At 52.1% G+C, this 21,065-nt stretch overlaps 1 protein-coding gene across 1 annotated transcript in view; it reads left to right on the forward strand.

Annotated features, from left to right (window-relative positions):
- LOC131291096 (neurogenic locus Notch protein) overlaps positions 1-21,065 on the forward strand; it is a 78,783-nt gene that overhangs the window by 54,295 nt on the left and 3,423 nt on the right. The window contains exons 5-8 of the mRNA XM_058320286.1: positions 4,706-4,839; positions 11,904-12,416; positions 12,488-12,670; positions 15,618-21,019. Coding sequence (XP_058176269.1) covers positions 4,706-4,839; positions 11,904-12,416; positions 12,488-12,670; positions 15,618-21,019 — 6,232 coding nt within the window. The remainder of the gene's footprint in view (positions 1-4,705; positions 4,840-11,903; positions 12,417-12,487; positions 12,671-15,617; positions 21,020-21,065) is intronic.

The following is a 21,065-nucleotide window of genomic DNA, read 5'->3' on the forward strand; positions in this document are numbered from 1 at the left end:
AAAGTAAAGAGGGTTGCTTTCCATCGGTGGCTGATAAGGAGCGCTAATTTCAGGCCTCCATCCTCCTGGCATCAGGAGGAGGAAGAATCGAGCAAGTCTATATTTAGAAACCTATTAGACGCAGTCACCACCACTGCGATGTGTGCACATTTTTGTTTGCGAAAAAAAAGCTGGCTGGACGTAACAAACCGAGCTGTCTGGTTGAAAGAACAACATCGATGGAAGCAGCTTTTTTGTGCGCGTTGTGCAGAAAAAATATTTTCCTTTTCGCCACTTTTCCACACCCAGCCGGGCCGTGGTAGAATGTTTTTTTCATTCACGCAACGTTGCGCAACTGTTGTGCTGTGGTCGAGTTTTAATGAAGCTAGAGAAAAAATAGTTCGAAATAGGAAAATTTTTTGCATTATAACTTTCAAAATGTTATTTTACCACCAGTTTGCGTAAAAAATAATATGAAAAATACGTACAAAGCAAAAATTCTATCGCACAACAGAAACGCATCCATTCTGCACACTCACACATACACGAATTTCCCGTACCCACTTAAGTTTATTTGTATAAATGTGCTTGAAAAACAAAATAAAAAAGCTTCTATTTGAACGAAACCCTTTTCGCCGCACGATGGCACATTTTCGGCAAATGATAACAAAAAATAAGAAATGTGTGCGTTCCCAATTGTTTTCCCCCTCTAGCGTTCCCAATGTTTTGGGCTTGCTTTTTTGGGTTTTCCTTTCTTTTTTTTCCTTCACCCAGTTTTTACCCCACTGTGCGTAGTCATAATTGAAAAGTTTTATTTTTTTGTATATATAACACCGCCCGCGCTTGGAAGGTGTTTGCAATAACAGGGAACGTCAATAAACAATGCAAAAACGGGACGTCCCTGACCAGAAAGAAGCACCAGTTGCCGAAAAAGCTAGTAAAATGTACATATAAAAACGAATAACCATTCACAAAAATCCTTCATTAGTCCTCTTGTGTGTTGAGAAATGATGAAAAATAACTTTTACTCGATAATCATCCAAAAACTACTGCACTTTTTGTCGTAATTGGAAAACAGGAATACTGAATTGATATGCTTAAGCGAATTACAAGTTTATTGAATCTTTTAACGAGATTCATTAATATAAATCTTTCACCTAAGATTCATTCAGATGGATTCATGAATGCGAATTCGAATGTTCGAAGCTTAATGAACCTTTTGAAACCGTAATGAATCTCCATGAATCTTTCATGGATCTGTCACGAATCTCCACGATCTTTCCATTGGCGTGGACCATGCGACTACAAAAAAAAAACAAAGGGGTCCCTCTATCCATTTTTGGTTGATGACTTTTAATCGGTTTGTGTGTCTTTGGGATTCGTGAATCTGTCGACGAAAGATTCATGAATCCCTAAAACGCAGAGATTTATGAATCTAAATCTGATTTACACAACTCTAGAAAATACTTGTATCAAAATGTTAAGAAAAAGAATAACAAATATTTCTGGAGATAGATAGCTCCGAATCCTGACGAATCCGATTCTTGATCAGATCCGGGATTGAAGAGGGATAAAATCATGACAGTTATGCTGATCTTATGCGATGTGAAAACGGATTCTCCCTCTGCATTGTATTCATGTTAGATCCGGAAGCCAAGAGATCGGAATCCGGACTCTGGTTCTAGAACTCAATCAAAACGATTCGGAGCTTTGGATCATATCAAATCAAAATGTTGAATTTCTTCCTCAAGTATTTATTGTTTGACGGTTCTTCAAGCCGTATTTATCTTCTGTTGTTGAATTTTGCACAAACCGGAGATGGGAAAAATGAAAAAGAAGGTAAAAGCATAGGTGCGTGAGTTTTTCCTACAGATTGTTCTTAAGCTTCGACCCGCAGGACGGTTGCGGTCTCTAAGGACATTCACGTCCCTCTGCCCTTTTTCCCTCTTTTCCCCATGGTAGAATGAGAAGCAGAAAACCCTGGGAGTATGCCGTGTGTGTGTGTGTGTGTGTGTGTGTGTGTGTGTGTGTGTGTTGTCCTCGCCATATCGCCCGGTTCGTTGCGTCGCACTGCAAGTTTCCTAATTCAGCAGTCTGATTAATTCCGTCCCTTTGGCGTTCTTCGGTAGCAGCAGCAGCTCTACTTCTTTAGATGGTGTTGCCTTTTTGCTATCCTCGTTTTCTTCACCGTCTTCGCGTCCCGTCGGTGGTTTTGGACGTTTGGAAACCATACTACCTTCGCTCGGTTGGCGCACAGGAGGAAGCGAATGGAGAAAAAAAGAGCCCGTCCGCCGGTTCGAGGCCAAGGAGAAAAGGCGACCGGATCGTTTGCGTCCAAAATAGGACTCGCCGGAGAGTGTTTGCCACTGTGCACACTGGTGCGCTGGGTTTCCTGATCGATGGAAATCAATTACTTTGCACGATGGATTGATCCTTAAGTTGTTCGGTTCGCATGTATTAGAATGAAATATTTTTGGTGTTTTAATAATTTTTATCATTTTTAATTATGGTTTACTTTTGTCCACCACAATTTGGCCACCGGTCCGGCCCAGTGTGCGCCTACCGCCCGGGGCATTAGTGCGTGCACGGGCCGGGAATGCATTTCTCAGCGTTTTCCTTCTCGTTGCGCTGTTTTTTCTTCACCATCGACTATGTGTGTGCCTAAAATGGCAAAAGCGGGCCCGAAGATATGTCGCCCTGCCATCCGATCGATTCTTCGTCCCGGTTTTGTTTGGCGTGCGCTAAACGTCGCTTAAAAGCGCTGCTGCTGCGGCCAAGCGGGCTCCGACGCAGCGGAGCAAGTTTCCTTTTAGTGCTTCCGTTTGTCCCGGACCCGGCCTGTCCGCCTGCCCTTATGCGGGAAAATGGACCCCGCCACCGCCGACGCCACCCGTTTTTTCTCTCTCTCTCTCCTTCCTCCACCAAGCGTTACGCTGTTGTGAACCCTTTGGCTGCGTGCGTTCACGCGCGCGCGCACGTCGTAGAATGTGGGCCCGATGGTCGGGGAGGTTGGGAAACGTGATAAAATTTCGATTCCCCGTCCTTTCAGCATCGTTGCAAGCTTCTGTCCGAGTCGAATGTGTTTGCGGGTTCGTGTGTGTGTGTGTGTTTATGTTCTACCACCGGAGGCACTTCTTCGCGTGTGAATGAGTCGTCCTCGTACGAACCAAAGAAAATATGATTCACAAGCGAACCTTCATGAACCGAGAAGAAAATATTTCTAACGAAATATCGACATCGAAACAAAACAATCTTTTATCATTTGTCTTAAATTTCCGCTTCCCAAATTGGCTTTTTTACTTTGACCATGATTAGTTTTGTTTGCCAAAGGTGAGTTATCAAACCCAAACAAACAAGTGTTGTAGAAAGATCGCATTTTAAATTGCTTTCACAATCTTTTTTTCCTTTTTGCAATTTTCTATAACTTCTCGTCAGCCAACGACTATTTTTCTTTATTTGTACAAGGGACTCAAGATTGCATCATCATCGTTTTTAAAATAGGCTCTCTTACTTTTCATTTTCCTTTATTTTGTTCTTTACAGCCAAATACAGCTGTTGAGGGATAAAAGTTCGAAATTAAAAAATATTTTCGTTATTGCTAACTAAACCAGTAGAGCTTTACGACATATACACTAAATGTTTTCGCTTATTGGTTGTAAATGTCTTTTTTTAGTTATTATTTAATGTGTCGTGGAAATAAATGTATATAATAGTTTATTCATGGTATAGATGTGCATTTTTATTCACAATATTTAAGAGCCTAACTATGACATATCTTGTTGTTGATGCTGTTACCAATTCTCAACATAAATTATACAAATTTCATGGTTGATACTGTTGTCTTGTCATGTGTCACAATGTTGTGAGTTGTATTTATTCTTTTTTTAATTTGACACATAGTTACTAACCTTCGCATGTTGTTAATTCGTCATAAATTTTGTCTTCGTGCTCGTCTTCAGATACTTATTTTACGTTTGCAGACCTTTTCGTTTATTCTTTTCGATAAATTAATTTGCCCTGGGTGCGGCCGAAAAAGTAATCACAGATTTTATTTATTTTCGCTGTGGTATACTCTGATCTAAGTTATTTTTGATATCCTTTATTTTACTTAACCGTTGTTAATTTTCACCCTTAAAGCCTTGGCAGAATATGTTTTCGTCTGTCTTGTTTCCTTTCTGTTTGGCTTTAAATGCTCTCAATTTACGGGCCACCAGCAAAAGTCTGCATTATTACCCTTTTAAATTACTTTCCTCATCGTTGTTCAAATTGATTTATAAATTTGAGAGCGACTTTAAAAACCATGGCCTTCAAATTTACCACAGAAATGAATTAAAATGAGTAATTTTCAATTTATCTGGTTCGTTTATGATTTGGAGGGCCATAACTCACAGAACGAATGCCTTTTTAACATGTTCAGATTGCTTTATTCAGATTGATCATGTTCAGATAATAAAGTTTTAATATCTGATTGACTGAAACATTCAAATTGTGCAAAAGGAAATGTAAGTTACCTATCACATTAAATTGTTAATGAATTTATTGACTTCTTTATTTATTTATTTATTTATTTATTACTTTATGTACTTATTTATTTATGACTTCATTTACTTTATAACGTAGTCGTGAACGTTATCGTGCCGTAAAATCTGTTTCGAATGAGCAAGGACCTCGTTAAAAACTTTACCACTATTTGCTTAGTAACGATTCTCATCCTCTACTTCCACAGGTGCATGTGCGAACCGGGCTACACCGGCAAGAACTGCGAATCGGGCTACATTCCGTGCTCACCGTCGCCGTGCCAGAACGGTGGCACCTGCAAGCAGTCGACGAAGTACTCCTACGAATGCAAATGTCCTCCCGGTAAGTACGCCAGCGTCCGGGCGGAAGAAAAAAAAACAAATTGGGAAATTCCTTCCCGCGCTGCAACTAAAGATGTTTCCCGTTGGAAGGAAAGTTCGATTCTGTGTGTGTGTGTGTGTTTAAAAAAAGAGCAAAAGAGAGATAGAGAGAGAGATGTATAATATTCAATTCAAATGCAACATTGTTGCCCCTAATTGATCGCTCGGGGTGTGAAAAGCGCTGACAGGGCGTTGCGGCGTCATCGGAGAGCGGGGTTACTTTGGCACATTCAAGGATTCAAGGTGATTGCGGTTCACCACCCGCGGTTCACCCCCTTCCGCCCCGCCATCGGCCTCGTATCGTCTTTGGCGTGCGCCCGTTCGGAGCCGCGTCTCATTTTTTGATTCATCATCCGTCGGGCAAAAGATTTCAACCGAGGAAGAATTATGAGAAGGCGATAAAAAAGCACACACACACACACACACACACATGCGCACCCATCTAGAAGATCCTCTGGTGCCAGCGGGGGGGAGTGGTGGCTTATAAATCTTTCCGCAGCTTTTCTTTAAGCCGTCCGCTGCCCACACAAAAGAAAAGACTGGGCTTCATGCTGCGATCATTGCCCATTGCTCATTGTGTGTGTGTGTGTCTTTGGTTTTTTTTTCTCTCTCTCTCTCACTCTCCCTCCCTCCGAGGCTATCAACTTGCTGTTGATTTCATTGTATCCTTTGGTTTCGCACCACCTTTTTGCAAGTTTGTTGCACGAAAACCTTTCATCTCTCGTCGCTCGCGCTGTGCACTTTGCATTTTAATTGAACAATCACCCCCGCACGCGCGCTTACACACACACACACACACACCCCCCCTGGTTTTGGCTGCAAATCGATGAAATCATCATCCATCATTGGTGAATCTCATTTCAATTGTGGTTGTTGTTCCTTTTTCATCCCGGATGGATGGGTTCGGTTGCGCTTCATTTCGCGTTTTGATTTTGTTGCAAGGAAATCGGGAGGGTCAGAAGATGTTGAAGGGAGGCAGAGGGGAGGGGGAAGGGGTCCATCTCTCATTGCATTGTACCCTGTAAATTGATCGATGTTCAACAGTGATTCCTTGCGGTGGAATATTCTAATATTAAAGCGAAGGGGGGGAAAAGCAGGCAACAATCAACCAAAACCACGATCAACCTAGCAGCAGCAGCAGCAGCAACAACAGCAATCAACCACCAAACAAAATGGAACCCCCTCCTGCGCACCCATCAACGATTAAACCGCACGAGTGAAAAATGGCAAGGAAAAACAAAACACAAAAACCGGAAAAGAGCTAAATACGAGTGACAGCAACAATTCAACACGTCGGAAAAGTTCGGCAATCAACCAGGTGTCGTTAAGGTGGTGACGTCAAAGAAAACCCCGTTCGGTAACGTGCGTGTGTGTGTGTGTGAAAAGTGATATTGTGATGGATTTTTTCCTTTCGCGGACATTTTTGCTTTCGGTTTGTTTTATGCAATCAAAAACTGGGAGCCCTTTTTATTTCTCTTTTAAGAGTGTCCGGAGACGGATCTTCCTCTTCCTAGGCCTAGGGGAAGGGAGGAGGGATGTGGGAGGGAAAGATTTTCTTGTAACCAACCCCTCCTCCCCCGTGCTCGTGTCGTTTGTAAGAGCTGAATGTTTTTAAATGTTATTCACGTCTTTAGAAAGATTTTGCTTCGCACACGCAACCCTCGCCTCCCTAATCACACCCCCACCCCCTATCTCGTTGGATTTTCCCCCATGTTCTCCAAGCCCTCCCTCCCGCTCTTCCTCTTCCTCCTTTGCTTCACGGAACGTTTTAACCGGGAAGCCAAGTCCGAGACAATTGGCAAAGATCGAAATATGGCCCGAGGTAATCACGAACAGCTCATCGTCGTCGTCATCATTATCATCATCATCATCATCATCATCATCACCGTCACTCTCGGTTGTATTTTGTTTCTTTTTTTTTTGCCCCTCGGCCGCTCGGCCGCTCATTTGCTTGCCCAACATATTTCGATTCGATTCGATTCGACTTTCATTCCGAAACTCTCCGTTAAAGCTTGGGCCCACCCAGTCCCGAAATAAAAAAAAACTACGGTCCCGGCCGTCCCCAAAAGCGAACCATCCATCTCCGTCCAGCATCCAGCAGCCCCCTTCCGCTTCCCCACTCCCCAGCCCGTGCTTTGATTGACTTTGTGCCGAGATTGTACGTTCCTCGTTCGTGTGGCGTTTTTTTTTCTTTTTAGGTTTTTATTTTTTCCTGTTCGTCTGCATGCAACGAAAATCGTTCGGTTCCCACCGGAGAGAGAGAGAGAGAGTGGGAGAGAGAGAGTCACCCGTCTCACTTACACTTTCCTTGGCGCTCCGTTCCCGCTGCATTTTTCATTTTTTTTCCTTCTCTCCCTTTTTTTCCATCCGTGTGTGCCCTTTTTCGCGTCCACGCAGCAGCAGCAGCACTCGGCTGATGGTTGGGGTTGTCCGCGCTTTCTAAGGCCTCTCTCTAGAGCCTCCACCCTTTCCCTCAAACCCCCTCTTGCACACCGAAAAGTCCCACGAGAGTCCCCGGGGACGACGACGAAGCACGACGGTGAGGTGTTTGTTCCAGGCCTGCCCGTCGATATGACGACATGTGGTGTTTGGCCTGTCTGTGTTTTTCATTTCTTCTTCTTCTTCTTCTTCTCTTTTTGTGTTTGGTAGTGCGCCTCATCGCCTTCCCGGCGGGGCCTCGGGAAAACTCATTTTATGGATCTTTTCCGGGCGACCGTTTTTGGGCACCGCAACATTTTTCCCAAGCTTCGTCATTCGGCTGGCTTAGATGGGTGGGGGGGGGGGGGGGGGGGGGGAATGAGGAGGGCGAGTGGGGTTGGTTTTATTGGATCTGTGAGTTGAGCGACTTGTGGCCCGGCTCAGCTTCTCGGCATTATTAGGAGGATGTGCAAACAATTGGGAATCCCAAGATTACAACCCCAATTTACAACCGGGGTGTTGTCGTTGTTGTTGGTACGGAGCGGTGCTCTGGGACCGGAAGTGATGGAATGGTATGGCGCGGCTGGGAAGGATCACCGATCCGTGGTTTGCGAACCGTGCGAAGATTCTTCCTAGCGCGCTCCCGGCAACATCGTGCCTCACGAAGCACGAACCGATTCCGGTGAGAATGGCTTCTTTACCTCCGCGGATTCAGGGAACCGATCCATGGCGCAACTTCCGGGAGCTTCCGGGAGTCTCTCCGGTCCAGCGTCGGTCGAATTCCGAACGTTTTTTTTGTTTTTCGCTTGAAGTGATCAGTGAACTCGCGCCCCAGAACATACACACACACACACACAAGCACACACGATGCTGCCTTCCGGGCGTCACGAAGCGAGAACCAGAGTCTCCCCTCCTCTCCCCCCCACCGTGGACACATTTATTATCCTGACCGCATTTCGTTCCCTTGTCCACTCGTGTGTTTGTGTGTGTTTGTGTTTTAGTTCGAATTTTTCTTCACCAAAGACGCCCGCGGTGGAAACGTGCGCCATCGGTTATGTGGATTACCGCCCCTACACGTCCTCCCCCACCCCCGTCCCTCAGGATGGGGATGCAGGACTATCCGATGCTGGCCAAAAGGTTAGTCATCCGTAAGGCGGATTTTTCTTGCTTGCTTTTCCCCTTGCCGCATTGGTGTGATGGGAGAGGGGGGAGGGGAGGGGGACGAAGAACCGCAGAATTCAATCATACTTTTAACCAGTGGACCCAGCGTGTGCAATTACACCCATTACGCTGGCGGGCAACATTATCTTCTTTTCTCCGGGGAAAGGGAAGGAAGAGGGGGGAAAGGGGGCAGAATGGGGGGGGAAGGGAGGAAAACACATCAACCGTGCACTTTACCGTGCGTTTGGTACACGCTGGCGCCCGTTTGAAGTGAGTTTATCGATATTTTATACGAAAGATTTGCCCCGGTCAGCAAGCGACGAACCCTTATTTTTGGTTTTTAATTTTTTATCCCCTCGAAACGGTGAAATTAAACCCCGCAAACGTTTGTAAAGGTTTAGGTTGTATGTTTGATGTCATCAAAAAATACAAAAAGATGTAAAAAACTTCCAAAAGGATACAAAATAGACAAGGAATAATGCACTAAAATCATCTCGCAGAGTGCAGCAGAGTGCATTTGAAAGCGTTATGGACACAATAGCACTGAGGCTGAGGGCAAATGGAAGGGAAAAAAGGCATCCCTAATCCTTCGCCCATGCCTCACCCGCACCCCGCACCATTCCCATTTTTGCAAGTGTTCTTCCCGTAAGGTTCTGTGGTAGGTGCGTTGGAAAGTGGAAGGTAGCGATGTTGACGAAGATGCACCGGTGTATCGGGTGTCGTTTGTGTGTCTCCTACCTGAGCTTCCAACCTTTGCATCCCCCAACCCGTCCAGCTCATAGATGTTTGTTTGCGATTTGGAAAGGATTTTTCCAGTTTGCGTATTTCGGGTTTTCGGCCGGGTTCTGCTTTGTCTGCAGAGATTTGTTTACCCCTGGCACACATCCTGCAAGTCTTCAACAAGCAACCAACCACCAGTAGTTGTAGGATGAGGCCCTTCTAACCTTCTTTCACTTCTTTTTGCATACGCTTTGCCAACCCCGCAAACGACGCAGCTGCACATAATTCCTGGCGTGCTGGAGTTGGTCACGTCTCTGGTGTGCGTTGTCAGTCCGAGTGTGACCGAAAAACACTGGATTCCGACGCTCAGTTAGGGTTAGAACGAGCTACCCAGTTACCTTAATTGTTGTGAGGGAACATTGCTTCACGCCAGAGAAGTTTACATAGAGAAGGGAGTCCCGGCACCAGAAATTACAAATGGAGACGGTCGATGTTGCAATCAAAAGACGCCCCGAACGCATCCCTCAACATCTGTATTGGTTCTGTCCACAGCAATCATCTTCTCTGGACCTCGGTGGTTCTATTTGGTTCATTTTGCGGAACCTACCATCATTTGATCGGGTTCGTTTCCTGCTTTCTTCTCAACGCAACTGCAGCTCGGTATCAAAAATGCCATAGCAAGAGGAAAAAACAAGCAAGCGCAATAGAATTAACGGTTATATGTCTCCGAATGGTCGCATGAGGTTCTTTTCCGAGTGTGTGTGTGTGTCTGATGTTTTTTTGTCGGCAGAGAAGAGAGTGGACCAACTCTCTCACACACAGTTCCGATCCGATTGATCCGTTGCGGATCAACATGCGCGTTCATTCGTATCAAACAGAGGGCGATTCATCCGTTAACGGATGAATGGCGATGCCCGTCATTGTTTCCTCTCCCCCTCTCCCAGGGTATTTTGGGTTTGTGTGCGTGATAGGTGATGGCTAGAATGACGTGCGCAGCGAGAGGAAGCGATTATAACGGATGGATGAACTCCAACCACTGCCTAGGCACAGCTGAAGACGGGGGTGAGACCTGGACTTGCCTTGCTCTCGGGGATGAAGCGGCCCTTGTTCCTGGAACAGCTCGCGAGATCCTGGTGAACGTTCGATCGAATCGCTGGTGGTGATGGTGGAGGAACGCAACGAGATCACTTCACTTCTTCGGGGGAAGGCGTCGCCAGTGACCACACGGTGTGCGAGGGAGACAAAAACACACACACGCAAACACCAAGAGAGAGAGAGAGGGAGAGAGTAGAGGAAGGCCGCTCGTATACGGCCAGATACGAAACCGTGGGAAACTGTTCCGCAGGCTGCGCACAAACTGTTGAACGACGCTGCTGCTATTGATGCTGTTGCTTTATGCTGCCCACCCTTCCCTTTGCAACCCCTCCGCTCCTTTGCGCGTCCATGTGTGCGTGTGTCTGTACGCGAGATTATGTTTATATGCCGTGAATCGGTTCGGCATGCTCCTACCATCGAGGTTCGGCTCGGTTTGCGTTTACCTTAGCATTGTTTTTAACCCCCTTTCTCTCTCTCACTCTCTCTCTCTCTCTATACATCTCTTCTTCTCTCTCGCTCTCCTATGCTTTTTTATGTTTAATTTCCACCACCCTACTCCGCTCTCTCCGCGTCTATGTTCGCGCCGGATATTGTATGTTGGTGGCTTTCGTTCTCACTGTCGGGCCCGCCTGGAAAGGAATCGAACGTGCGTGCGTGTGCAGCGCGCTTATCTGCAGACACTTTCCAACCAACCAGGTTGGTACCCAGGCCACTATGCAGATGACGATGTCGATGACGATTCGTCCTATATTGTCGTTATCATTATTACGACTTTTACCCCCTTAAAAAAAAGGACGATGGGAAGCCACCACCGTTTCTCCTTCTTCCCTTCTCTCCCAAACACACAGACACACAAACACGTGAATATCAACGATCTACGCTGTGCGAAAAGTGAACAAATGCGTGGTCGAAATATTTAATACTACATCGGATCGTTGTTGTTGTTGTTGTTGTTGTTGTTTTCTTTTCTTCATTTCACCTCTCCCAACATGAATGTCTGTAATAATCTTGCAAACGCGTGTGGTGTGCTGTTGTCTCCCACACACACAAACACAAACGCGCAACGAATAAAAAATAGATCATAGTTCCCGATTGGTGGTGTGGGTTTACACGACCCTTGTGGACTCCCGAGAGACAGGCATCGCTGTAAAATGAGCCCGAGAGATGCACTAATATGCTTCGCTTGAACACAGACACCCGTTGTTGCGGGAGGAAGAAAAAAAAAACCCCGTAAGTGACGGGTTCGGGTTGTGTGTTCGGTTTTAGAACTGTTTGCCGCTAGTTAGGGTGTTTATCTAGCCTTGAAGCATATGGGAAACCGCATCGGTTTGGAACCTTGCTTGTCCTGTTTGTGAGTCGGCATCCATCCGCATCGGCTGAGCTAATAAAGGTGCCCCGAATGTTTGCGCATCCAATGAAGAGACGAAACAAGAGCTCGTGAGGGGGAGAGGGCGGGCAGGGTACTGTTATTAAAATGTCACTCCTTACTTCAGCTGGTCTAGGCTGGAGCGTTTGTTTGATGTTTGACAGTGCTTTGGGGGGGAAGTTCGTCGCTTGACGTAAGCCAAGTCTTTTGTACTATATATCGTTGTGATCTAAAACGTCTCCTTTCTCCGTGTCTTCCGCCACCAGGCTTCCAGGGTAAAAACTGCGAGGAGAACACCGACGACTGCCCGGGCAACCTGTGCCAGAACGGGGGCACGTGCGTGGACGGCATCAACGCCTACCACTGCAGCTGCCCGTCCAGCTTCACCGGCGAGTTCTGCGAGAACGACGTGGACGAGTGTGCGCTGCGGCCGTCGATCTGCCAGAACGGGGCGACCTGCACCAACACGCACGGCAGCTACAACTGCATCTGCGTGAACGGCTGGAACGGGCCGGACTGCAGCAACAACATCGACGACTGCGTCGATGCGGCCTGCTTCAACGGTGCGACCTGCATCGACGGTGTCGGCAGCTTCTACTGCCGCTGTACGCCCGGCAAGACGGGCCTGCTGTGCCATCTGGATGACGCCTGCACCTCGAACCCGTGCCACGCGGACGCCATCTGCGACACCAGCCCGATCAACGGCTCCTTCACGTGCTCGTGCGCCGTCGGCTACAAGGGCATCGACTGCTCGGAGGACATCGACGAGTGCGACCAAGGTACGGTATCCGGTGCGACTCCTCCTCAGCACCACACCGGAACTCTGCTTCTAACCTCTCTCTCTTCCCAGGTTCCCCGTGCGAGCACAATGGTATCTGCGTCAACACGCCCGGTTCGTTCGCCTGCAACTGCTCGCAAGGGTTCACCGGGCCGCGGTGCGAGACGAACGTCAACGAGTGCGAGTCCCATCCGTGCCAGAACCAGGGCAGCTGCCTGGACGACCCAGGAACCTTCCGTTGCGTGTGCATGCCAGGTACGTTCACCATTTCTATCGTCCTCAAACCCGGTACAGCACGCCGCTGCTGTAGCTTCCAATCGTATCTGTAACGAGTCCACTAAAAACGAGCTAACGGTCCCATCAGCGACAACGACGGTTAGCAACGGGTTATCTCCCACCCCGAACTCGATAGAATCAGGCTCATAGCAGCAGGCCACGTGCAGAAACCTCAAAAGCAAAACACCCCTAAGAAAACACACCACCAATTCAGCAAGCGTTCGAGCGAACGGAGTCGCCATCGCACTAAACCGGTTATTTCCCCGGGGCCGAGTTTGCTGTACAGCGCGAGCGACAGTTAGACTCCGCTCCACCCGACGCCTACGCGCAACATAGACAGTTTTTGCATTTGCATTTGAACCCACCCAAACCACCCACCCACTCGCCAAGCCGAGTCGAGCCCAGCTCAGCCTTCGCGTCGGATATTAACAAATGATCGCGTCACGTTGAGAGGCGCGAACGACTCCACCCTTAAGTAGGTCCCGGGCGCTAGGTTGGTGGAAATCAGGTTTTTCTCCCAGTTCTAGAACACACTCAGGTCCGCCTCCCCAAGGTTCAACACCAGTACTTTGTTGCTCCTGAGGGATCCATGCTTGACGAACGAGAATTTAGATCGCTCTAGATGTGCTTCTTGTAAGAGCAGATCGGCCTTCCATATCGGTGGTTCGCCACCGGATCCATGTTCGGGACCTCGATAAGGGCCGAGAATAGCCACTGGTGGGGAGATCTTGCGATAAAAACCCTCCAGAATCTATTCGCCAACTGTCCCCTTGAGTCGGTGATCCTCCGCACTAGATATGCCGTTAAATACGTTCTGCACAACATCGAGACGTCCGCTGGCGGAGAGGATTTACATACAGCTCACGTACCGCGGGCGCAATCCCGAGCGACGACGGCGTATGTGCTGCGGTCAGCGACGATGGCACGTTGGGATGTATTTTATGCGTTCCGCCCTCTTACCCGAGCGCCTTTCCCGCCTCATCGTTCCAGTTTAAACGATGGTGGCGAACCTACGCAGCCCCCTTTTTGCGGGCGGAGATTTTTCTCACCACCGAGCGCCGTGCGTTTGGGTATCTGTACCTTCTTTTTCCCCCCATGTCAATTGCATCGGTTCTCTAACATGCCGTGCCTTGCCATCCACGGGATGTCTGCCAAACCCGACGAACGACATCGGCAATGAGATTTATTCCTGTTATGCTGCCATGCTCTTCTTTGGCAGATAATTGTACCGAAGGTGTGTGTGTGTGTGTGTTTGTATGTTCCAGTATGTTCGTTTGCGCAAGTTTCTGTCTTTCCTGCCGTGCTTGGTCATCGTCTCTCGTGCATTTACCTTCTGCATCGTTTGTCATGCGTTTCGACTGACCAAGGCAGGATACTGGCATCCGTTTAAACGTTTGCCGTTTAAAGAAACGTTTGGGAAAAACACATACCCACACACACACACACACACATACAGAGGGTGCGTTAGAAGCAGGAAGCTGGACGCTCACATCGAGTTTGTGTGAGTGTGTGTGTTTGTTTTCCTCACCGTGTCACCGATCCGCTGGTTGACGGAATGTCTAAAATCGCAAAGATTCGCCTTTCTTTTAATGATGATGATCTCCGGTGCGCTCCATCGAGCTCTCTTTCGCTTTCGTGTACATACTCTCACACATCCACAAGCGGGAGTGTGGTTCGGGCGTGTGGCTTGCGCTTGCCCGCAAAGTCCGTACCCGTGGCACGTTCTGGACCTTCGCCTGAAGGGAAATAGCGCACATACCACGGCGATGTACGCACCCGGCGGGAATCCGCCTCGGTCGCATTCCCCGGGCGGCCCATTCCCATGCCCAGCCCAGGATGCGACAGCGATTTTTCCCTTCCAATTTTCACCAGCTTATTTGCGATATGATGGAACGGGCAAAAAGTTATTTGTACCAGAGGCCCACGACCAGTATGTTTGACCGACGATGGAGACGAATTCCGCGGAATAAGAACGTCCGTATTAGATCCGCCAAACGTCGTTCGTGTTCTCACGGAACCGCAGAACGCAATATTTGACAGGCGCACATTTGGGTGTAGGAACAAACAAGAAGAATGTCTTCGAGCGGCAGTCTTTGGTATTTCATCCCAAATACCGGAGAGGATTTGGGAATCTCTAATCGCTGAGTGTTTGGTATGCCTAGCGAATTGATGTCGAGTTGGTAGTCGCTCGTGGCTCACAAGTGCATTCATCTCTATTGAGTTTCTAAAGAGACATGCTCACATTGACCTAATTTAGCGAGCTAGATAAGAGAGTCGACTTGGATTAAGACCCACATTTGTGAGGATCAGGACTAGATAGAGGATTTGCTCTATTAGCTCCCTGTGTTAAGATAGTACAACTACGGCTATAGCTTCTAACTCACAGTGACCCAATTAATAAGGTACCAGAATCGATTTAGATTAAGATCCTTATCTAGAATTGGATTGGGGGTGTTAAGATTGTAGAAGAACGGCTTTGTTTCTCAATCAATCGGTTAAGATCGTTGATGAAAAGATACGCTCACATGGATCAGTTAGGGAAGGTCCATACTTGGGAGGATCAGGACTAAATTCAGATATTGCTATGTGGCTCCAGAGGTTACAATTGTGGAAGATCGATTCGGCAAATACAGAGTGACACTTGATTAGAATCCTTGTTACGAATTGGATTGCGTAACAAGAAACGGATCAGCTGGAGCCTAGGTTGAGAATGTTGTTCCTCGTGTTTAGATCACGAGATGACGTTGTAGAAGAACGGCTTTGGTATCGAATAGCCACAATGATCCAAGTTCTGTAGACTAAAGCTTAGTTAGGTTAAAGACTTGCGTTGGATTCAGATACTTCTTTGGAGTCGTGAGGACTTGTGTTGTTCCTCCTCGAGATGCCGTTTTTTCTGATCGATGCTTTGCTTGTCTTCTTTTTGTAGGATACACCGGCACGCAGTGCGAGATTGACATCGATGAGTGCGCGACGAACCCGTGTCTGAACGGTGGCATCTGCCGCGATATGGTGAACTCGTTCAAGTGCACGTGCGCCATCGGCTTCTCGGGGCTGCGGTGTCAGATCAACATCGACGACTGCATGTCGCAGCCGTGCCGGAACGGAGGCATCTGCCACGACTCGATCGCCGGCTATACGTGCGAGTGCCAACCCGGCTACACGGGGCTGTCGTGCGAGACGAACATCAACGACTGCCAGTCGAACCCGTGCCACCGGGGTGCCTGCATCGACGGGGACAACTCGTTCACCTGCCTGTGCAGCCCGGGCTACACCGGCTACCTGTGCCAGATCCAGATCAACGAGTGCGAGTCCAACCCGTGCCTGTTCGGCGGACACTGCGAGGACCTGGTCGGTGCGTACGTCTGCCGCTGCCAACCGGGCACGTCCGGACCGAACTGCGAAGTCAACGTGAACGAGTGCCACAGCAACCCGTGTCGGAATGGGGCGAAGTGCATCGACGGCATCAACCGCTACACGTGTCAGTGCGTACCGGGCTACACCGGCTTCCACTGCGAGACGAACATCAACGAGTGCGCGTCGGACCCGTGCGCCAACGGAGGTGTGTGCATGGACCTGGTGAATGGGTTCCGGTGCGAGTGCCCGCGCGGCTACTTCGACGCGCGCTGTCTCAGCGACGTGGACGAGTGTGCCTCGAACCCGTGCATCAACGGTGGTCGGTGTGAGGACGGCGTCAACCAGTTCATCTGCCACTGCCCACCAGGCTACGGTGGACGGCGCTGCGAGATCGACATCGACGAGTGCGGCTCGAACCCGTGCCAGCACGGTGGTATCTGCCGCGATGGCCTCAACTCGTACACCTGCCAGTGCATGCCCGGCTACACGGGGCGCAACTGCGAGATCAACGTGGACGACTGCGTGGCCAACCCGTGTCGCAACGGCGGCTCTTGCATCGATCTGGTCAATGGCTACAAGTGCGTGTGCCGTGGCCCCTACACCGGGCGCGACTGCGAGTCGAAGATGGACCCGTGCCTGCCGAACCGCTGCCGCAACGGTGCCAAGTGCTCGCCGAGCCCGAACTATCTCGACTTCGCCTGCTCGTGCACGCTCGGCTACACCGGCCGGCTGTGCGACGAGGACATCAACGAGTGTGCGCTGTCATCGCCGTGCCGTCACGGGGCGACCTGCCGCAACACGAACGGCTCATACCACTGCATCTGCGCGAAGGGCTACGAGGGGCGCGACTGCACGATCAACACCGACGACTGCGCGTCGTTCCCGTGCCAGAACGGTGGCACCTGCCTGGACGGGATCGGCGACTACACGTGCCTGTGCGTGGACGGGTTCGAGGGCAAGCACTGCGAGGTCGACATCAACGAGTGCCTGTCGATGCCGTGCCAGAACGGGGCCACCTGCAACCAGTACGTCAACTCGTACACATGCACCTGCCCGCTCGGCTTCAGCGGCATGAACTGCCAGACCAACGACGAGGACTGCACGGAGAGCTCGTGCATGAACGGTGGCACCTGCATCGACGGCATCAACAGCTACAACTGCTCGTGCGAGACCGGCTACACCGGCTCGAACTGCCAGTATCGCATCAACAAGTGCGACTCGCAGCCGTGCCGGAACGGGGCGACGTGCCACGACTACGAGAACGACTACACCTGCCACTGCTCGTACGGCTACACCGGCAAGCAGTGCATGGACTACGTCGACTGGTGCGCGCAGACACCGTGCGAGAACGGGGCGACGTGCAGCCAGCAGGACAACACCTACCAGTGCCAGTGTGCGGCCGGCTGGACCGGGAAGCTGTGCGACGTCGAGATGGTGTCGTGCAAGGACGCGGCCACGCGCAAGGGCGTCGACGTGAAGCACCTCTGCCACAATGGGACGTGCGAGGACTTCGGCAACTCGCACCGGTGTCGGTGCAATCACGGCTACACCGGCTCGTACTGCCATCAGGAGATCAACGAGTGCGAGTCGCAGCCGTGCCGGAACGGGGGTACGTGCCAGAACCGGGTCGGCTCGTACCGGTGTATGTGCCGGGCCGGGTTCCAGGGTCGGAACTGCGAGCTGAACATCGACGAGTGCAAGCCGAACCCGTGCCGCAACGGCGGCATCTGCCACGATCTGGTGAACGGGTACAAGTGCTCCTGCCCGCCCGGCACCATCGGCGTGCTGTGCGAGATCAACACGGACGACTGCACGCCGGGCGCGTGCCACAACAACGGCAGCTGCGTGGACAAGGTCGGCGGGTTTGAGTGCCGCTGCCCGCCCGGCTTCGTCGGTGCCCGCTGCGAGGGCGACATCAACGAGTGCCTATCGAACCCATGCTCCAACCCGGGCACGCTCGATTGCGTGCAGCTCGTGAACGACTACCACTGCAACTGCAAGCCGGGCCACATGGGCCGGCACTGCGAGATCAAGGTGGATTTCTGCGCCAACAGCCCGTGCCTGAACGGGGGCCAGTGTTCGACGCGCCAGTCCGGCCACCATTGCGTGTGCGCCGAAGGTTACTACGGCAAGAACTGCGAGTTCAGCGGGCACGACTGCGACTCGAACCCGTGCATCAACGGACTGTGCCAGATCGCGGACGACGGTGGGTACCGGTGCGACTGCCCGCTCGGCACGAGTGGCGTCAACTGCGAGATCGACATCCTGGACGAGTGCGGCTCGGGCCCGTGCGAGAAGGGGGCACTGTGCCAGAACAAGCTCGGCGACTTCGAGTGCCTCTGCCCGCCGAAGTGGAACGGCAAGACGTGCAACGTGTACGACACGCAGTACACCGGATGGTACGATACGAGCGGGCAGGTGCCGCGGGGCAGCGGTGTCGGCGGCGGTAAGCCGACCAGCGGGGCCCTGCCGAACATCTACGCGATCGACCTCGAGTACCAGCGGGCGCAGTGCGCGAAGAAGGGCTGCCGGGAGAAGCAGGGCAACCATCGGTGCGACGAGGAGTGCAACACGTACGCGTGCGACTTCGACGGCAACGACTGCTCGCTCGGCATCAACCCGTGGCGCAACTGCACCGCCAGCATCAACTGCTGGGAGGTGTTCATGGACGGCTTCTGCAACGAGGAGTGCAACAACGTGCAGTGCCTGTTCGATGGGCGCGACTGCGAGAAGAAGCTGCAGCCGTGCAATCCGATCTACGACGCCTACTGCCAGAAGCACTACGCGAACGGCTTCTGCGACTACGGCTGCAACAACGCCGAGTGCAACTGGGACGGGTTGGACTGCGAGAGCGAGAAGGAACCGGCGCAGCTGGCCGAGGGTGCCATCTCGATCATCCTGCTGATGGACGCGGCCACCTTCCGCGCGACGGCAGTGCAGTTTTTGCGTGACCTCGGCCACCAGCTGCGCACGACCGTGCGGATCAAGCGGAACGCAGCCGGCATGGAGATGATTTACCCGTGGAAGGGCGGCACCGCGCTGCAGGGCCTCACCGATAGCGAGTTCGGGCGGAAGCACCACGTCGTGTACACGGAGACGCGCCAGACCGGCATCCAGGTGTACCTCGAGCTGGACAACCGGAAGTGCATCGGCATGAGCGGGGCGGAGTGCTTCGGGACGGCGAACGAGGCGGCCGAGTTCCTGGCGGCGACCGCCTCCAAGCACTCGCTGTCGAAGCAGTTCCCCATCTACCAGGTGAAGGGCGTCAACCCGGACGATCCGGAGGGTATGCCGGGCTCGACGAACGTCAACTACGTGCTGGGCGGGTTCTTCGGCCTGCTGGCGCTCGCGTTCTGCACCGTGCTGGTGGTGAACCGGAAGCGCGCCCATGGCATCACCTGGTTCCCGGAGGGTTTCTTCACCGCCAACACGAACGTGCGGCGCCCGTCGAGGCGCCGACCGGACGGTCAGGAGATGCGCAACCTCAACAAGAACCCATCCATGGTGGACATGGTGGTGGGGAATGGAGGCGGCGGGGTGCACGGTGGTATGGGGCACTCGCAGCAGTGGTGCAACAGTGACGACGAGTCGGAGATGCCGACGCAACGGAAGCGTATGCGGGCGATCGACCAGGGCTACTCGAGCGACCACACGGCCATCACCGACTACGAGGAGACGGAACCGCGCGTTTGGGCGCAACAGCACTTCGAGGCGGCTGACATCCGGGACCATCCGGCGATGATGACGCCACCGACGCACCACGACGGGGATGTGCGGGACGTCGACATCCGTGGGCCGTGCGGCATGACCCCGCTAATGGTGGCGGCGGTGCGCGGCGGAGGGCTCGACTCGGGCGAGGACATCGACACGACGGACGACTCGGCGGCACAGATCATCTCGGAGCTGGTGGCGCAGGGTGCGGAACTGAACGCGACCATGGACAAGACGGGCGAGACGTCGCTTCATCTGGCGGCGCGGTACGCGCGGGCCGACGCCGCCAAGCGGCTGCTGGACGCGGGCGCCGAGGCGAACAGCCAGGACAACACGGGCCGGACGCCGTTGCACGCAGCGGTGGCGGCTGACGCGATGGGCGTGTTCCAGATACTGCTGCGCAACCGGGCGACCAACCTGAACGCGCGCATGCACGACGGCACCACGCCGCTCATCCTCGCTGCCCGGCTCGCCATCGAGGGCATGGTGGAGGACCTGATCACGGCCGATGCAGACATCAACGCGGCCGACAACAGTGGCAAGACGGCGCTACACTGGGCCGCTGCGGTGAACAACGTCGACGCGGTCAACATCCTGCTCACGCACGGCGCCAACAGGGACGCGCAGGACGACAAGGACGAGACGCCTCTGTTCCTGGCGGCCCGCGAGGGTTCGTTCGAGGCGTGCAAGGCGCTGCTGGACAACTTTGCCAACCGAGACATCACCGACCACATGGACCGGCTGCCACGCGACGTCGCCAGCGAGCGGCTTCATCACGACATCGTGCGTCTGCTCGACGAGCATGTGCCACGGTCGCCGCAGATGATCACCAGCATCCCGACCGGAAGCGGCAACAGCACGACCGGCGGTGGTGGTGGCGGAGGCGGTGGTGGCGGGGGTGGTGGCCTCGGAGGTGTCGGCATTGGCCCGGGTACGATCATGTCCCCGACGCACGCACACATGATCACCCACCCGACGATCATCGCGTCGGCGAAGCAGAGCAAGCAGAAGAAGCAACGCCAGCAGAAGCTGAACGCGTCCGCTGCGGCCGGATCGGCGGCGGCAGCGGCAGCAGCGGCGGCGGCAGCTGCGGCAGCCATCATGGGCGGCAGTGGACCGTCGGCGCTCGGCCAGAACCCGAACAGCCCGCAGGACGCCGGCTCCGTCGCCAGCAACGGGCTGGTGAACGAGCTCGTCGCCGGCAGCATACGACGCAAGGCGGTCGCCAAGAAGCCCCAGAACGCTGCCAACGGTGGCAAGAAGGTCACCCAGCAGCAGCAGCAACAGCAGCAGCAACAACAGGTGCAAC

Source organism: Anopheles ziemanni, chromosome X (genome assembly GCF_943734765.1).
Source record: "Anopheles ziemanni chromosome X, idAnoZiCoDA_A2_x.2, whole genome shotgun sequence".
NCBI classification, from domain to species: domain Eukaryota; kingdom Metazoa; phylum Arthropoda; class Insecta; order Diptera; family Culicidae; genus Anopheles; species Anopheles ziemanni.